Raw genomic sequence first — 16,488 nt, 5'->3', positions numbered from 1 at the left:
AAAGCAACAGCAACAGCAACAGTGACAAACAACACAAACAAGGGAAAAAGCAAAAGAGTAAAGCAAGTCGAAATAGTAACTACACTACACACAGCACACAAACACACACACTACACTACACTTCACTATACTCTTTCCCTCTTGGCTAAAACTTGGCTAGCCACGTCCAGTTTTGGAGCTGTGCAGTTTGTTCGCCACATTCATCTTAATTTCCTGTCACGACAATGACAACGACGTTGCCGCTATAGTTGTTGTTGTTGTTGTTGCTTTAGTTGTTGCCTTCACTCTAGCCATTGGTCAGGCCAAGTGTGCGTGTGGCAACACTCTCCCCCCGTTGCTGCCACACTATGATGCCACTTTTCTATCAGTCTGTCTGTCTGTCTGTTTAGGCGAGCAAAAACAACACATTTCACTGGCTGCTGATTTTTTGTGAGCACTTTTTAAGCCTTTTGTGGCAACTGTTTCCACGTTGCAAGCAAGCAAGGCAACAAAGAGAGAGAGTGCGGAGGGCAAGAAGGTGGCAAGCTGTGTCTAGTCTTTGTTGTGCGCCATGTGGCAGGCATTGTGGCAGTGCGTGGCTCGAGTTCATAGCGATGCCGAATGCCATCAAACGGCAAAGGGCCAAAAGCGTTTTGTCCCGGCATAAACAACGCACAACTGCGACTGTGTGAATGGTGAATAGGGAGTGTATGAGTGTGAGTGTGTGTGTGTGTATCTCTGCATTCACTCTCCTTCCTCTGAGCCCCGCTTTGTCATTGCCAGCACACACACACACACAAACACACACACAGTGTATGCGATGTTATCGCGTGCCACAGGATATTGCACTCTAAGCCAGTAGATGGCGTCATGTAAAGCTGGACAACATCCGATTAAAACTTTACGATGTGCGTGTATCCCAGTCGACTCGCTCTCTTTCTGAGTGTGTGTGAGTGTTACGTATGTGTGTGTGTGTGTGTGTGTGTGCTGGTCAGCAAGTGGATAAATTCTCATTTACTGCTCTTTTAAGCATGTTGTTTTTGCCATTCTCGCTCTTCTTGCTTTGCTTGCCAGCTTGTTACGAGCATGTGTAGGGTATAATTCCCTAACGCATGAAAGGTACTTCAGTTATACAATAAATTTTGTGTTCATACAATAAAAGTGCTGTCAAAATATATAGAATCTTTCCAATCAGTCATCAACAGTAATGTTTATCTCTTTTTTAATGTTATTGTCTAACTGAAAGAAGTTTAGAAGTTAACTAATACTAAAAGTATAACGTAAACAACAACTAATAAGATCCACATTGAAATATCTCGTTAGATTAATTAAGAGAGCATCCTATTATATTATATTCAGTATTTAATTTAGTATTAGAATTAGTATTCAGAATGTTATAAAGAACTTTTCCCAACGAAAACTATTTTAAATAATTTCTACTGAGTACAATTTAGTATAATATACAATGGATATTTCGCTATAATTTAAATTTCATTTATTTGTTCACACATTCAGTATTCAATTTAGAGTTAGAAGAGTACATATTATATATTATAAAGTATAAAGAACTTCTCCCAAAGTAAACTATTTCGAATGATTACTATTTAGTACAGTATAATGTTCAACGAATATTTCTCAAACTTTAAATTAAACTTTAAGTTAAATCAAAGATAGTATTTTTAAAGGCACTTTTCCCAAAGAAAACTATTTCCAATGACTCGTATTCAGTATAATTCAGTTGAGTGAATACTTCTCTATACTTTGAATAAATTATAAACTTTGAAAAAGCAATAAACATCTGCCATCCTCTAACAACTTTACATAGCGCATTGAGCCGTCGTCATTTGCATGTTGCCCTTTGATATCTTGTTTCATTTTTTTCTCGTGCTAGCACTGGCGCCCTCTGTTGGCCAGTTTCAGCATGTGTGTAAATTGTCCACTCGTTATGTGGGTGTCAGAGGCTGAGTGTGTTAGAGGGGTGAGGGCAGTGAGGGGAGCGGACAGTGGAAGTAGTGTAAGGGTTAGTGTTTGGGGGTAATAGCGCGGCATGTTAAACTGACCGCAAGCATTGTTTATCATTAAGTGTGCCTGTCCCACTGTCCCCATGTACCCATTGTGCCCACTGTCCATTCGTCTATCTGGTTGTCTCTCTGTGTGTGTGTCTCTGGTTTGGCCTGCAGCCTGTCCTGACTCGTTGCCACATGTGTCACATGACATATGCGCCTCTGCGCGTGCTGCAGACCCAACTCTTTCCCTCTCTCTCTCTCTTTTTTCATTTATCTATCTCTCTCACACTCTCAACTACAGCCCAAACATGTGTAGCGCGGTTCTGTCGTCTTCTTGCTCTTGTTCTTCTTCATGGTCATCGTGTTGCAGCCACGTTCAGTTAATGGAGCCGTTAGTCAGTCGCTGTCCTGCTGCAGACCCAAATGAAATGAAAGGCTCAACTTTAAGCACTCGAACATTAAATAAAGGAAATAAAATAAACTGCAAAGTTTTTTTCGCCACTCTCCTTTTCCCCCCACAAAAAAACTGACGAAAAATCAACCCTCGACGAGTGCAGCGAGTGCATGCAAAACTTTTGTAATTAGGAAGCAATGTCGGTCATTAGTGCGAACGGCTTTTGTAGAGAGAGAGAGGAGACTGCACCGCTTGCAACTGCGGGTCCAAATGGCTGATGCTGCCACTGCTGGGAAGATGATGCCACAAAAAGCGCCAGCAGTCAAAACAATAATGCAAATGTGCTGCTAAAACAAGTCAAAAGGCCAAAACTATTTCAAATGCCACGAACTACAAATACGCTTGATAAAATTAACTAGATAATAAATAATTTGGAATTAAACTGAATTAATTTCCACTTAACTCAATTTCAAATGAATTCATATTAATTTATCAAGTCAAAGTATCTTTTGAAAACAATTAATTTCCCACTGCTTCAAATGCGTTTCTCTAAAACACAAATCATTGTTTGCTTTAATAAAAACATATGATTTATTGCGGATTAAATTAATGACAATCTGCATTTTAAAACAGTTTAGAGTAGCTAACGAAATTTATGTGAATCAATTGCAGAAAATCCGTAATGTAATTTAAACCGAATTACTGTGAAATGTATGTTATGAGCAAATAAGCAAAGCATACTAATAATATTGGGAATAAGAAAACTTCAACTAAAAGGCTGTGTATCTCACATATTCCTTTGCAATTTATTTGAAGAAAAAGTGACTCAATGATATGGAGTCAATGTTCAGAAAACCCGCAAGAATCAATATGCTTAATTACTTGGAAATCTATTAAGGAAATTTTATCCCGAAAGTATGAACATGCGTTACAGAATATTCTAAATAAGAACGGAATCAATGAGCGCAAAAAGAACTTAAGAAAACACTTTCATCTCAGACAGTCACAAGAATGTTTTGCATTTCATTTGCAGCTAAAAATCAGTCAATGATATAGCAAATATGCCCAATTTGGAGAGTTTTAACAAATACAAGCAAACAAAGAGCTGCCGAACGAGCTGCGGAGCGGGGATGGCAACCGACAATGCTGCAAATAGAAATTGAAAAAAGCGAAACCAAATGCAGACTTAAAAGCATAGCAAGGGTAAAAATGGGGTTGGCCAAATAAAATGGGTACAATTGGGATCAAAATGAAGGCGAAGAGCTGAGAGGGAGCAGAGGAGTTGGGGGTGTGGCAATTGGACAAGCATCAAACGTAATTTTAATAAAGTTTGAATGCAAAAGTTTCTGGTTTGAAATGCATATAAAAGTTAACTATTTCCGACGATGCGACTACGAAAACTGCGCCGGCTGAATGTGTGTGAAAAAGTTTGTTCAGAATTTGCTCCTTTTTCTTCTTCTTCTCATTTTCGTAGTCTTGCTGCATCTCTCGCATTGTGGCGATCGGTGGGCTGCATGTGTATGAATAAAGCAGGAGGTGAGAGGTGGCCCCAAACAAACAGCGGATGTGGCAAGCAGAGGCACGCCCAACCCAACGACTGACAAGAGACGCCGCCGCCGCCGTCGTCGTCGTCGTCTGTCACTGAGGCGCGCCAGGCCATGGCCATAAATTAAAGGCAACAAACCGAGTGCGGAAGCAAGTCGCAAACGGACGACGACGACGACGACGACGATGAGATGGGGAGGCAAGTGGATTTGCGGCCATTACATCTTGGCCTGGGACAACAACCGACTGCAACTCACCAGCCACACAAGAACAGAACAGAACTGAGCTGAACACTGAACTGAACTGAACTGAAGCAGCACCGGAAGCTCAAGCTGTGCTGTTAAGTAGCCTCGAGTCAACGTCGCGTCCTGGTTAACGATCAACTTGTAGCAACTGGCCCCAGGCCGGACTTCAAGTTTCTTTTTTTTTTCTCTCTTCATTTTTTTCGTTGCAGATGCAACGGATGGAAGTGTTTCATTCCACCAGCGGAGTGTGGCGAGTGTGCCTCTCATTCTCTCAACAGCGTTTGTCTGAGTGGAGTGTGGAGTGTGTGTAAAGTGGGCGGAGGGAGAACTTCAGCTTTGGCTATTCCGGGACTTGTTACCCTAGCATGTGGCTTGCATATTCATCTTGCACTAAAACCACAAATCTCTTTATGACTCTTGTTTGACTTTACAGCCAAATACCGCGCATGTTCAGTAAAAAGATTGATAAATTATTTAACACGGTTTTAGAATACATAAACTTAAAAATATTTGTATTTACATAGTCTTAATTTATATAAAAATTGTAAACCAAGCAGGCAGAATTAAGAATACATAAAGCTAATTTAAAAATCAATGTTACTTATCTTTACGTATACTTAATTTCTTTGAAGTTTCATTGAAGCTTTAGACAAACAAATATTTAATGCTGAGAAACTAAAATTAAGTATTTAAAAAAGTATAGATAAAACCTACACATTTTTGCATATTTCTTGGCATTTAAAAAAAAAACGTTTAAGAGTGCTACAGCCGAGTGTGCTTGAGTGTGAAATACCCGCTACACATTAGTAATAGCAAAACAGTGCGGTAGTAACATTGAAAATAAATATACCGTAAAAATATATATTGATAAATTATATAGCAATTAATATACCGAAAATATACCAAGATTATTAAAAAAAAAATACCGAGGGCTGTGTTTGGTATATTGATATAATATATACTAATTATTAGTATATATACCAAGTATTGATATACCACAAAATACTAAAAATATACCAAATTCAACATTTGCTATATTACTTAATTATATTTAAAATTTCATGCCAATTTCGTAACCATTTTGTACGCTTACGTATACTTAATATCCATTCAAATACAATTGCAATTAACTTTTTAGATTTTTAATACACAAGTGTAGATTGTTTGGTGATTCTTTTAATACACATAAAAATAAACTTTTTGACTTATTTTTATACAATAAATATATTCAAACGTTTCTCTGACTGTACAAATAATTGCAAAAATAGATAAAAACCATATATAAAATATAAAATCTGGCAATCTTCATTGTCTTCAATTTTGACTTCATTTCACAATTTACGTTCGTCAAAGAGCAATAAACAAAGCAATTCAATTGCAAAATAAACCTTCAACTCTAAGTGATATCAAATGCACATTTTAAACAACCATAAAGGAATTATACTTTTTGATTAAGAAAACCTAATCGAGCTGCGATAAGCTGTGCAAAAATTAATCGCAATTAGGCTTCAATTAGTCTAATTGCTATTTCCAATGGACTAGTCGAAAATGTTCAGTCCGAAGAGTAAGTTCGTCGCCTTATTGCTGAGTTGCCTCTGCTTGGGTGCCTCAATGGCGCCACTCAGCATGACCATGGAGGAAAATGATCCAGAGCTGACTGCGGGTTACTTTCAAGGTGACATGGAAATAGAAGTGCTGAGGAATGGAGAATTGTCGCCAACTCTTCACTGGCCAAATGCCACTGTTTACTACAAGATCTCAGGGGAATTCGGTAGGTGCTTCTGAAGGAAATAATTTTTAGACTTCTTATATAAATTGTGTATATTTTTTAGATGCTGAGCATGCGGCTCATATTGAGATTGGCATGAGGCTGATTGAACGCGCTTCCTGCATTCGCTTTTTGCCCGCCACTGCGGAGACCTTGGACTATGTTTTTGTTACAACTTCAGAGACTGGTTGCAGTTCGAAGGTCGGTTACATCGGAGGAGAGCAGACGGTCAAATTGAAAATAGCTCCCATTGACACCGGTTGCTTTAGGTTGGGCACAATTCAACACGAATTTCTGCATTCGCTGGGCTTCCATCATCAGCAATGTTCGCCGAATCGCGATGAATTTGTGAATGTTGTGGAAGAGAATATTACCGAGGGAAAGGAGCACAATTTCAAGAAGTACACCGAAGATCAAGTTGGCGACTTTGATGTGCCATACGACTATTCAAGCGTTCTGCACTATAGTTCCATGGCGTTCTCTAAGAATGGAGAGGCAACTATTATAGCTTTAGATCCGGAGGGTCAAGATCAAATGGGACAACGAATTGCACTAAGCGATGGAGATATTATTCGCCTCAATACAATGTACAAATGTCCATTGCAAATGTAAAGGATGTAGAAGATTCTTTGTACCATTTTGTACGCTACGTATACTTAATACCTTGTATCCATTCAAATACAATTGCAATTAGTTCTAATCTTTTTAGTGCACAAGTGTAGACTGTTTGGAAGTTCAAATTGCTGATTCTTTTTCATACATTCTTTGAATTATTTCTATACAGAAAATATATTCAAGAGTTTCTCTGACTGTAGAAATAACTGCAAAAATAGATAATATTAATCTGGCAATCTTCATTGTCTTCAATTGTGACTTTAGCTGTAAATTAATTTCACAATTTACGTTCGTCAAAGAGCAATAAACAAAGCAATTCAAATGCCCAATAAACCTTCAACTCTATGTCATATCATATGCACATTTTAAAAAACCATAAAGGAATTATACTTTTTGATTAAGAAAACCTAATCGAGCTGCGATAAGTTGGGCAAAATTTAATCGTAATTAGGGTTCAATTAGTCTAATTGGTATTTCCAATGGATTAGTCAAAAATGTTCAGTCCGAGGAGTAAGTTCGTCGCCTTATTGCTGGCTTGCCTCTGCCTAGGCGCCTCAACGGCGCCACTCAGCATGACCATGGAGGAAACTGATCCAGAGCTGACTGCGGGTTACTTTCAAGGTGACATGGAAATAGAGGTGCTCAAGAATGGAGAATTGTCGCCTACTCTTCACTGGCCCAATGCCACTGTTTACTACAAGATCTCAGAGGAATTCGGTAGGTGCTTCTGAAAGAAATAACTTTCACACTTCTTATTTAAAATCTCTTCTTTTTTAGATGCTGAGCATGTGGCTCATATTGAGCTTGGCATGAGGCTGATTGAACGTGCTTCCTGCATTCGCTTTTTGCCTGCAACTGTGGACACTTTGAACTATGTTTCTGTTATAACATCAGATTCTGGTTGTAGTTCGAAGGTCGGTTATAAGGGAGGAGAGCAGACGGTCAAATTGAAAATTGCTCCCATCGACTTAGGCTGCTTTAAGTTGGGCACAATTCAGCACGAATTTTTGCATACGCTGGGCTTCCATCATCAGCAATGCTCGCCTAATCGCGATGAATTTGTGAATGTTGTGGAGGAGAATATTACTGAGGGCAGGGAAAACAATTTTAAGAAGTACACCGAAGATCGAGTTGGTGACTTTGATGTGCCTTACGACTATTCAAGCATTCTGCACTATAGTTCCATGGCGTTCTCCAAGAATGGAGAGGCAACTATTATAGCTTTAGATCCGGAGGGTCAGGCTAAAATGGGACAACGAATTGCACTAAGCGATGGAGATATTATTCGCCTCAATACAATGTACAAATGTCCATTGCAAATGTAAAGGATGTAGAAGTTTCTTTGTACCATTTTGTACGCTACGTATACTTAATATCCATTCAAATACAATTGCAATTAGTTATAATATTTTTAGAGCACAAGTTTGGAAGTTCAAATTGCTGATTCTTTTTCATACATTCTTTGAATTATTTCTATACAGAAAATATATTCAAGAGTTTCTCTGACTGTAGAAATAATTGCAAAAATATATAATATTAATCTGGCAATCTTCATTGTTTTCAATTTCGATTTTAGCTGTAAATTCATTTCACAATTTACGTTCGTCAAAAAGCAATAAACAAAGCAATTCAATTGCCCAATAAACCTTCAACTAAGGGATATATATAAGGGAATTATACTTTTTGATTAAGAAAACCTAATCGAGCTGTGATAAGCTGGGTAAAATTTAATCGCAATTAGGGTTCAATTAGTCTAAATGCTATTTCCAATGGACTATTCGAAAATGTTCATTCCGAGGAGTAAGTTCGTCGCCTTATGGCTGGCTTGCCTCTGCTTGGATGCCTCAACGGCGCCACTCAGCGTGACCATGGAGGAAACTGATCCAGAGCTGACTGCGGGTTACTTTCAAGGTGACATGGAAATAGAAGTGCTGAGGAATGGAGAATTGTCGCCAACTCTTCACTGGCCCAATGCGACTGTTTACTACAAGATCTCCGAGGAATTCGGTAGGTGCTTCTGAAGGAAATAATTTTCACACTTCTTATTCAAATTTTGTATCTTTTTAGATGCTGAGCATGCGGCTCATATTGAGCTTGGCATGAGGCTGATTGAACGTGCTTCCTGCATTCGCTTTTTGCCTGCAACTGTGGACACTTTGAACTATGTTTCTGTTATAACATCAGCGACTGGTTGTAGTTCGTATGTTGGTTATAAGAGAGGAGAGCAGACGGTCAAATTGAAAATAGCTCCCATTGACACCGGTTGCTTTAGGTTGGGCACAATTCAACACGAATTTCTGCATACGCTGGGCTTCCATCATCAGCAATGCTCGCCTAATCGCGATGAATTTGTGAATGTTGTGGAGGAGAATATTACTGAGGGCAGGGAAAACAGTTTTAAGAAGTACACCGAAGATCAAGTTGGTGACTTTGATGTGCCTTACGATTATTCAAGCATTCTGCACTATAGTTCTTTGGCGTTCTCTAAGAATGGAGAGGCAACTATTATAGCTTTAGATCCGAAGGGTCAGGCTAAAATGGGACAACGAATTGCACTAAGCGATGGAGATATAATTCGCCTCAATACAATGTACAAATGTCCATTGAAAATGTAGATTAAATAAATATTATAGAATTTTTGTTGATTATGTTTTGATCTACTTCAATGAAAAATATAAATGTAAATAAAATATTTTACGAACTGAAATTGCAGTTAAAAGAATAGAAGAATAACAGGACAAACTATGTAAAATATATATGTTATTGTTAGAGCTTGCTTCAGTAAAAAAGTATAGAACAAGAACAAGACTTTCGTATTGTTCGTATTATCTTTTAGCAAAAGACATTGATCCAAATATGATTATACTTTATGAATCGGAAGGAGCAACTCATAGTTTATCACAGCGCACGTTCTCATTGAGAAAAACACTTTCGTTGGCGTCGTAATGTTTTTGGTTATAAAATCAGAGCAATTAACAACAGCAGCGCTCCATTTATTGTTAATGAAACGCTTCCAGTCGCTCTCTCTTTCTCTCAGCTGTGAGGCAACACCTGCACTTGCCAACAAATTGGAGGCAAACAAAGAGATCTCCCCCCCTGATCTTTGCATTTCGTTCTAACAACTGTTTTCGATAAGCGGCAATCAGCTTATCTTATCGCCTTGGAAACTCTGCGCTACAAATGAGTAAAAGTCGAGCGTATCTTTTACCACGTTCGGTTGCTAGATGTTAAAGTTAAGTAATTTCAACTTCGATTTAACTTCCCCATTGACTGGAAGCACCGCCACTCTTAGTCATGTTTGTACTGCAAGTTTGCCCCGTTTCAGTTTTTTGTTAGTCGTTGATTGAAAGGTGGTGCGCAAGACGAGAGCACCCACAAAAATGCTCAACAACTAACTGAGTTGTTTGGAAATACAAATAGAAAGGAAACGCCCTCAACTTCTATGGCACTACAATGTGTGATCCAGCCTAAAATGTGGTTAGGCCTCAAGCAGATATTACTCTACGTGGGGCTCCTGCTCTGCGTTGTTCTTCAGGTCTGTCGCAGCAAGACCCAACTTCAGCTCAACTGTCCCAGCGTCTGTCACTGTGATCTATATGCACAACGTAATCGCGCCATATGCAGGTGAGTCTTCAAATATTACTTTTACTTTTTTCCCTTCTCTCTATTTTACTGTCTCTCTCTTTACTTTTGCGTAGCGCCAAACGCTTGATAAGCGCCAGCATTGAAATGCCTAAAAGTGTGGAGCTCTTGGATTTGAGCTACAATGATATCACCAACATTGACGCCGATTGTTTTGAGGTGAGTTTCTCACAGAGTTTGTCAGCACTTTTTTTGTGTGTTTTATATTCCCTGCAATAGAACAGTGACTCAATGAGGGAACTCCCGCTCCTAATTGCTGCTGTGACTATCTTATGAAATTATGAAATTATTTTAGATAAAGTCTTTACAACAGCAAACTAATTTGAATATGATAATGTGACTAACAATGCATCCTCTTTAACAACAATTAGATAAAGACTTTACAATTGCAATTTAATTTTAATATAATAAGTCTATTATCACATCATCTTTCACAGCCTTAGTCAAAGGATGTATAGCAGGATTACATATTAGGAAATTTGTTTCTGAAAATGTAAACAATATTTAACCCACGCAAAACAGTTTTATAGAATCTTTTCCTCAACTTTCTAGTTGTATTTGAATCATTAATACTAAGTTTTGACCGATAGAAATGTAACCAAAAGTAGGTAGAACCGAGTGTACTTAGGAAAGCGAAGCATAGACCTGTAGAGGCTCTGTTAAGGAGCTGTTAAGCAACAGTAACATTTCAAAGATATTGTCTCTGATCTTCAAAGTCTTTGTATTCTTAGGTAGAAAACTTCATACTGTATGTAATTTTAATAGGTAAAAGGAAAAAGGAAATAGTATAAGAAAATCTTATACAATTTTCTTTCACATTGTCTATTTTTAAAATGTTTACCAATTATTAAATACAATTTCTGATTACATTGCTAAAATATCTTCAATTAATTCATCACCTATATTAATATCTCTCCTCTCTTTTCTCCCCCTCTAGACCACCGTGCACTTGATCAATCTCACGCTGGCTCACAATGCCATTCACACGCTTCATGTGGATGCCTTTGCCAAGCTGCGTCGCCTGCGTTCGCTCGATCTCTCCTTCAACTGGCTGGAGCAGGTGGACGAGCATTTGCTGGAGACAAACTCGCAGCTGATGCACCTCAATCTGGAGGGCAATAAACTTGCCACCTTAGGCAGTGGTCCTCTTCTAAGAAGTGTTTCACTGCGCTCCCTCAATCTGCGCAATGCACAGATCAATCAGTTGAGTTCAGAGACGCTGAGTGCTTTGCCAGAGTTGCGTCAGCTGGATGTGGCACAGAATATGCTGATAACACTCAGCATCAATGTGTTCCATGCACCGCGATATCTGGCCTCGCTCAACATCGAGGAGAATCCACTCAACTGCGATCGTGCGTTGGGAAAGGTCGCCACCTGGCTGAGTGTGCGAGGTGTGAGCCTCAGCATGAGCGATTGCTTCGAGGAGAAGCCGCAAACACATCCGCTTGATGTGCAGCTTGACACGACCTCTGATGAACCACTCAAATTTGAGCGATTGGAGGAACAGCACTCGGATGACGAACCCAAACCTGTGGCGGAAGTGTGGCGCGAGTTGCCCGACGAATCGGACGAGCAAAAAGTGGAGGAGGAGGAGGAGGCGGAAGAGCAGCGACAGCAAAACGAGGAAGAGTTGTCGACACTTATCGATGTGTGCGAGGGCAATCGGGAGTTGCTTTGCCTGCGCTATCGCAATTGCCTGGAGCGCGTCAGTCACGAGCTGCTCTCTGGAGGAGCGGCTCAGCCAGGTGCTGACCAGGTGCCAGGCACGCACTCCTTTGACGAGGACGATGTGAAGCTGGCCTTTGCAGTGGGCGCTGCCACCGGCATCTGTATGGTCATTTTCATCATCAGTTTCGCTTTGTGCGTGAAAAGCGGCTGCGAGCTGCGAAAGAAGCGACAGCAAACGACGGCAGACGGCGGTGAAACATGTGAGTAACAAACACGTTACACGTTACAAAGCAACAATGTAACACAACATGACATCCACACAAAGTGGCTCGTTTAAAGCGAACAACATTCAATTAATCTTGCCTGCCAAATGAGAAATGAGCTGCGCCAAGAATTGGGCGTTAAGTGAATTCTTTTTCATGCGCCCAAATGAAACACGAAGATTACTTAATTAATAATCCGAGACTTACTCTTGCTGATTTGGCAACCTAAAGTATTTCGTATAAAAGCTTTAATGCGATTTGAAATCAGATTTCAAGAGATTTAAAGTGTCTTTAATGCAATTCATTTTGTTTTAATATTATATACTTTATTAAGCAGCAGCTACTTGCTCAAAATTATTTAATCACAAGCCAACGCTTTCATTTGCTTTTGGTTGGAATTAATTAAAGCTTTTATGTGCTTTCGATCCATTCGGCTAGCGAAAGACTTACACATGCTTCAAATTGCACTTGATGTGCTTTCGAACTATTTAATGTGCTTTCGAGGTATTCGGCTAATAGAATGTTCCCTAAAGCTTAAAAGTGCATTTATTTTAAAAATATTAGTTTAAGCTTGCATGGACTTCCCCACTATTCTACTAAAGAAAAGCTTACAAAAGCTTCAAACTGAATATTTGTTAAAGCTTAAATGTGCTTTCGAAAAACTCGACTAAGTAAAAGCTATTGCGTTAGTATCGAATCTAAATGTAAAGCTCATATGTATTTCTACTTAATTTTCATTCGCTCAATTCCTGTTCCTCCGATTATTTCCAAACAAAATTAAACTTAAGTGTGCTTTTCAAGTTGAAAATTTCAATCTGTGTTTGGGAACCAAAAGCAATCACTCCCTTCATGACATTTCAATACAAATAATGTGTGATCTTTTCGCTCAATTTACCTTATTACCAAAATTAATCTGGCATTTGTATCCTGCCTAATCATTCAATTTACACTATTTAACATTTATTTTGATCTCTTCTCAGCCACCCTAAACTCCTCGCAACAGCAGCTGCCCACAATTCACACCTGGGCACCACCTCCTCGCTCCCGCCATCCGCGTCGCTCTAATCCACAACGAAGCCGCAATGCCCCATCAAGAGCCTTGGTGAGGCAACCCTATGGACCCGAGGATAACTTTGTGTCGCGACTCTTTGGCCGCCCAGCAAGACATCAGTACTATCGCACCATAAACCAGAACACGGCGACGCTCATCAGGCGACTGAGTCGCAGCAATCTGTTCAGCAGTCGCGATCGAGAGTCGAGCAGTCCCGAGTCTCCGCCGGTGTCAACGTCTCGCTTCTACACGGACGTTGTGGAGGCGGGAGCGGCACGCCCCGAGACACCGCCGCCCAATTATGGCGATGTGGTGGTCATCGAGAATTGTGATAACAAATAGCCAACAAGCAGTAACTAATAATCAAAAGTGTAGAGTGTAGCTAATAAATGTTTAAAGACGATTTAAGACAGCAGCAGCATTTTTACAACAAAGAGTTGAGAGTAGTTGATGTTCACATTTCTACTTGGTTTATTTTTTTCCATTTTTTTTTGTTTTGTCACATACAGAAAACAGAAATATCAATTGGGGATTCCAAATTTTTCTTCAACTACTTTTTTCAGTTGCTTGCCTTGCTTTTGTTTGCTGGTTTTGGTAGCATTACTTTTACACGACTGCAACAAATCGCAATAAAAACTTTTGACAAAACTATCAAAGTTGCCATGAAATGGGAACAGGAAGAAAGGAGACTTTCTGAAATTGCCACAGCCACAGCTCTGAACCCTTCCTTCCCCCCCACTAACGCTTTGCCGAAAAATGCCGAAAAAAGAATTTAAGTAAGAAAACTTTACACACTCAAATAAATGCTGAAGCGTGTGCAAAAAGGGAGCAGGAAATGAAGAGGGCGCTCGCCAAGCTGAGCGGATGTAGCAAGACAAATCGAAAACGCCACAAAAGAAAACAAAAAAAAAAAATAAAACCCAAAAACCCCACCGAAAAAAGCCCTTCGAAAAAAAAGAAACGTACAGCGAAAAACCTCCAGCGAAAAAGCGGGCAAAACCCAACAATTTGCACTGTAAAGCAGCAAAAGTGTCTCAAAAGAATCAACCACCAAAACTAACCAAACCACCATACGACAAAAACCAAAAAAAAGTGAAGTTAAAACACTAAAGTCAAAAGTATTAGACGAACTCATATCCTACGTCTTTTTTTTAGTATTCAGTTTGCACAATTACTTAACCAGCTATTTTACAAAATTAGTTGTTATAGAATCAGAGTGCGATAACTATGGTCGTAAATTTAAAAAAAAACTAATTAGTTTTTCTATTGTTACACACGACTATAAACCCCTTTTCAGGTCAGTTTTACTGGGTATAAACATAAGACCATAAAAAATGTTATATGAGTAAAGAAAGAAACCGGAAAAGTTTGCGCTAAAAGTGAGTCTTGTTGAAGAATGTGTAAATACACTGAACGAAATCAAATTCTTAAGATATCAAAATAAACCAAAACAGCAAAAGAAATCAAAGGCAATATTCACGGAAAATAGCCTGAATAAATAAATGATTTTTATGAATTACTATATGGTCACATTAATAAATTTATTCCTTAAATAATTACTTGCCAAACTAAAGTTTATTAAGTGCTGAAAGCATAAACTGCAAAAGTGTTTTTTATTGTCATTCATTCTCATTTTTTATTTTCATTATCATCATATTTTATTTGAATATCAATTACAAATTAAGTCAAAATAATGAGGGAGGAAAATAAACATATAATAATAGAAAAATGTGAATATTTTGCATTTAGCAAGCCAAACAAATATTCTAGAATAATAACCTGAATATATTCATAATTTTAATGACATCACTTTTATGAATTTATTCTAAACAGTTTAACTACATAATTGCTTTAAATACATAATTAATTTAATCAGATCTTAGTCTCAAATAAAGTTCCATCCAATTGTCATCATAATGTAATTAAAAGAATGCCAAACTTCAAAGTTAAATAGATTTGAGTTATCAAAAAAATTCCTTGAAATCGCAAATGCAACAGAGCTCGATCCGAAAATCGTTTTAATGTTTAGCAAACTCATTTCTATTGCTGGCAAAATGGCAACTAAAAAAGTTTTGCTTGGCAAATTTGTTGCAACAACGATTTTGCTGTAGCTTTAGCTGCATGTGGCAACATTGCGTGTTTCGACTGCTGTTGTTTGTTGTCTGAATATCGCTGTTTGTTGTTTGTGGCAGCTTTCATTGCACTGCGCTGCACAGCTCAACACAGCGCAACAACAGCAACGCAGCGCAGCACAGCACAGGACAAAAGTTAACGTATCCTGGGACCCCAAAAGTTGCGTTGTCAACAACCAAACGCAAAAAAGTGGAGGCAACTGGGCGAAAAAACGCCCCAGCTGAAGAGCGGAGGGGAGAAAGGAGGAAGAGTTGAAAAGCGTGAAAAAATATCTAAATCCAACATTAATGAAAAACTTTTTGCATAATCCATGACGCCGACGGTGCGGTGAAGAGTGGAGAGGGAAGAGGGAAGAGAAGAGCAGAGAGAGTGCTAAACTAAAGCCACCGAAAAACCAGAAAAGCCAACCAATGCCATCGGCTGTAGACACTGCCAAAATGCAGCCAAGTGAAATACTTTGAGCGAAGGAACCGCAAAAAAAAAGGCATCAGGTGTATCTAGTTCTTCCTCCTGCCTCATTCCCTATTCTATCTTCTCCCCTCTGTTGAGTGAATCAAATGCAATAGGCAAGTTATTCACCAAATGGTTGAGGAAGGCAGAGAGAGGGGAGAAAAGGGTAGTGAGACAGTTTTGGGTTGTGGTTTTTAGGGATTGAAGGGCAAGTAAAGCCGCTTAAAAGGTTTTGAAGGTTATGCAAAAGCCAACTCAAAGGTTAGAGTGAGTGCATTCTGAATAAATACGAGTATTATTGATTGCAAGTTGCCCACATTTAAAAGACTAGACGCTGGATTAAATTGCAAAATCTTTTTACTAAATGTTGCTAAAGAAAGCTCAAGAATATATTTTTTATTTAATAAATTAATTACGATTATAATATTTGTAATACCTTCCACCTTCTTTAATACCTTCCACAATTTTTATCTGATCGCAATCAAATTTTCAGGACTCATAAATACTACAGCTTTAGCTTTAAAATTATGCTTGTTATTCGATTTTTTTTAATTTTCGGAAGCGGAAGGGGGCGTGGCAAAAATTTTAAACAAACTTGATCTGCGTGCAAACATAAAAAATGCTGTCGAAAAATAATTATAGCTCTATTTCTTATAGTCTCTGAGATCCAGTGTTTCATACGGACGGACGGACAGACGGACACGGATCGTCTCGGCTGCTGATGCTGAT

The 16,488-nt window shown here is 38.8% G+C and overlaps 4 protein-coding genes and 1 long non-coding RNA gene across 5 annotated transcripts in view; 4 read left to right on the top strand and 1 right to left on the bottom strand.

Annotated features, from left to right (window-relative positions):
* LOC133850138 (uncharacterized) overlaps positions 1–16,488 on the bottom strand; it is a 54,151-nt gene that overhangs the window by 20,519 nt on the left and 17,144 nt on the right. The window lies entirely within an intron of this gene.
* On the top strand, positions 5,706–6,593 carry LOC133850248 (seminal metalloprotease 1-like). Its single transcript, XM_062286287.1, has 2 exons — positions 5,706–5,940; positions 6,002–6,593. The coding sequence occupies exons 1-2, from the start codon at positions 5,718–5,720 to the stop codon at positions 6,547–6,549; spliced, it is 771 nt and encodes a 256-aa protein (XP_062142271.1). The 5' UTR covers positions 5,706–5,717; the 3' UTR covers positions 6,550–6,593.
* LOC133850246 (seminal metalloprotease 1-like) lies at positions 6,983–8,080 on the top strand. The gene is made up of 2 exons (XM_062286285.1): positions 6,983–7,269; positions 7,330–8,080. The coding sequence occupies exons 1-2, from the start codon at positions 7,047–7,049 to the stop codon at positions 7,875–7,877; spliced, it is 771 nt and encodes a 256-aa protein (XP_062142269.1). The 5' UTR covers positions 6,983–7,046; the 3' UTR covers positions 7,878–8,080.
* On the top strand, positions 8,338–9,167 carry LOC133850247 (seminal metalloprotease 1-like). The gene is made up of 2 exons (XM_062286286.1): positions 8,338–8,559; positions 8,620–9,167. Exons 1-2 carry the CDS (start codon positions 8,421–8,423, stop codon positions 9,165–9,167), a joined length of 687 nt encoding a protein of 228 aa, XP_062142270.1. The 5' UTR covers positions 8,338–8,420.
* On the top strand, positions 9,883–14,621 carry LOC133843359 (uncharacterized). The gene is made up of 4 exons (XM_062276869.1): positions 9,883–10,176; positions 10,251–10,353; positions 11,132–12,122; positions 13,106–14,621. The coding sequence occupies exons 1-4, from the start codon at positions 9,995–9,997 to the stop codon at positions 13,516–13,518; spliced, it is 1,689 nt and encodes a 562-aa protein (XP_062132853.1). The 5' UTR covers positions 9,883–9,994; the 3' UTR covers positions 13,519–14,621.

The sequence above is a fragment of the Drosophila sulfurigaster genome, chromosome 2L (genome assembly GCF_023558435.1).
Source record: "Drosophila sulfurigaster albostrigata strain 15112-1811.04 chromosome 2L, ASM2355843v2, whole genome shotgun sequence".
Lineage (NCBI taxonomy): Eukaryota > Metazoa > Arthropoda > Insecta > Diptera > Drosophilidae > Drosophila > Drosophila sulfurigaster.
This window is presented reverse-complemented; position numbering and strand designations above follow the sequence as displayed.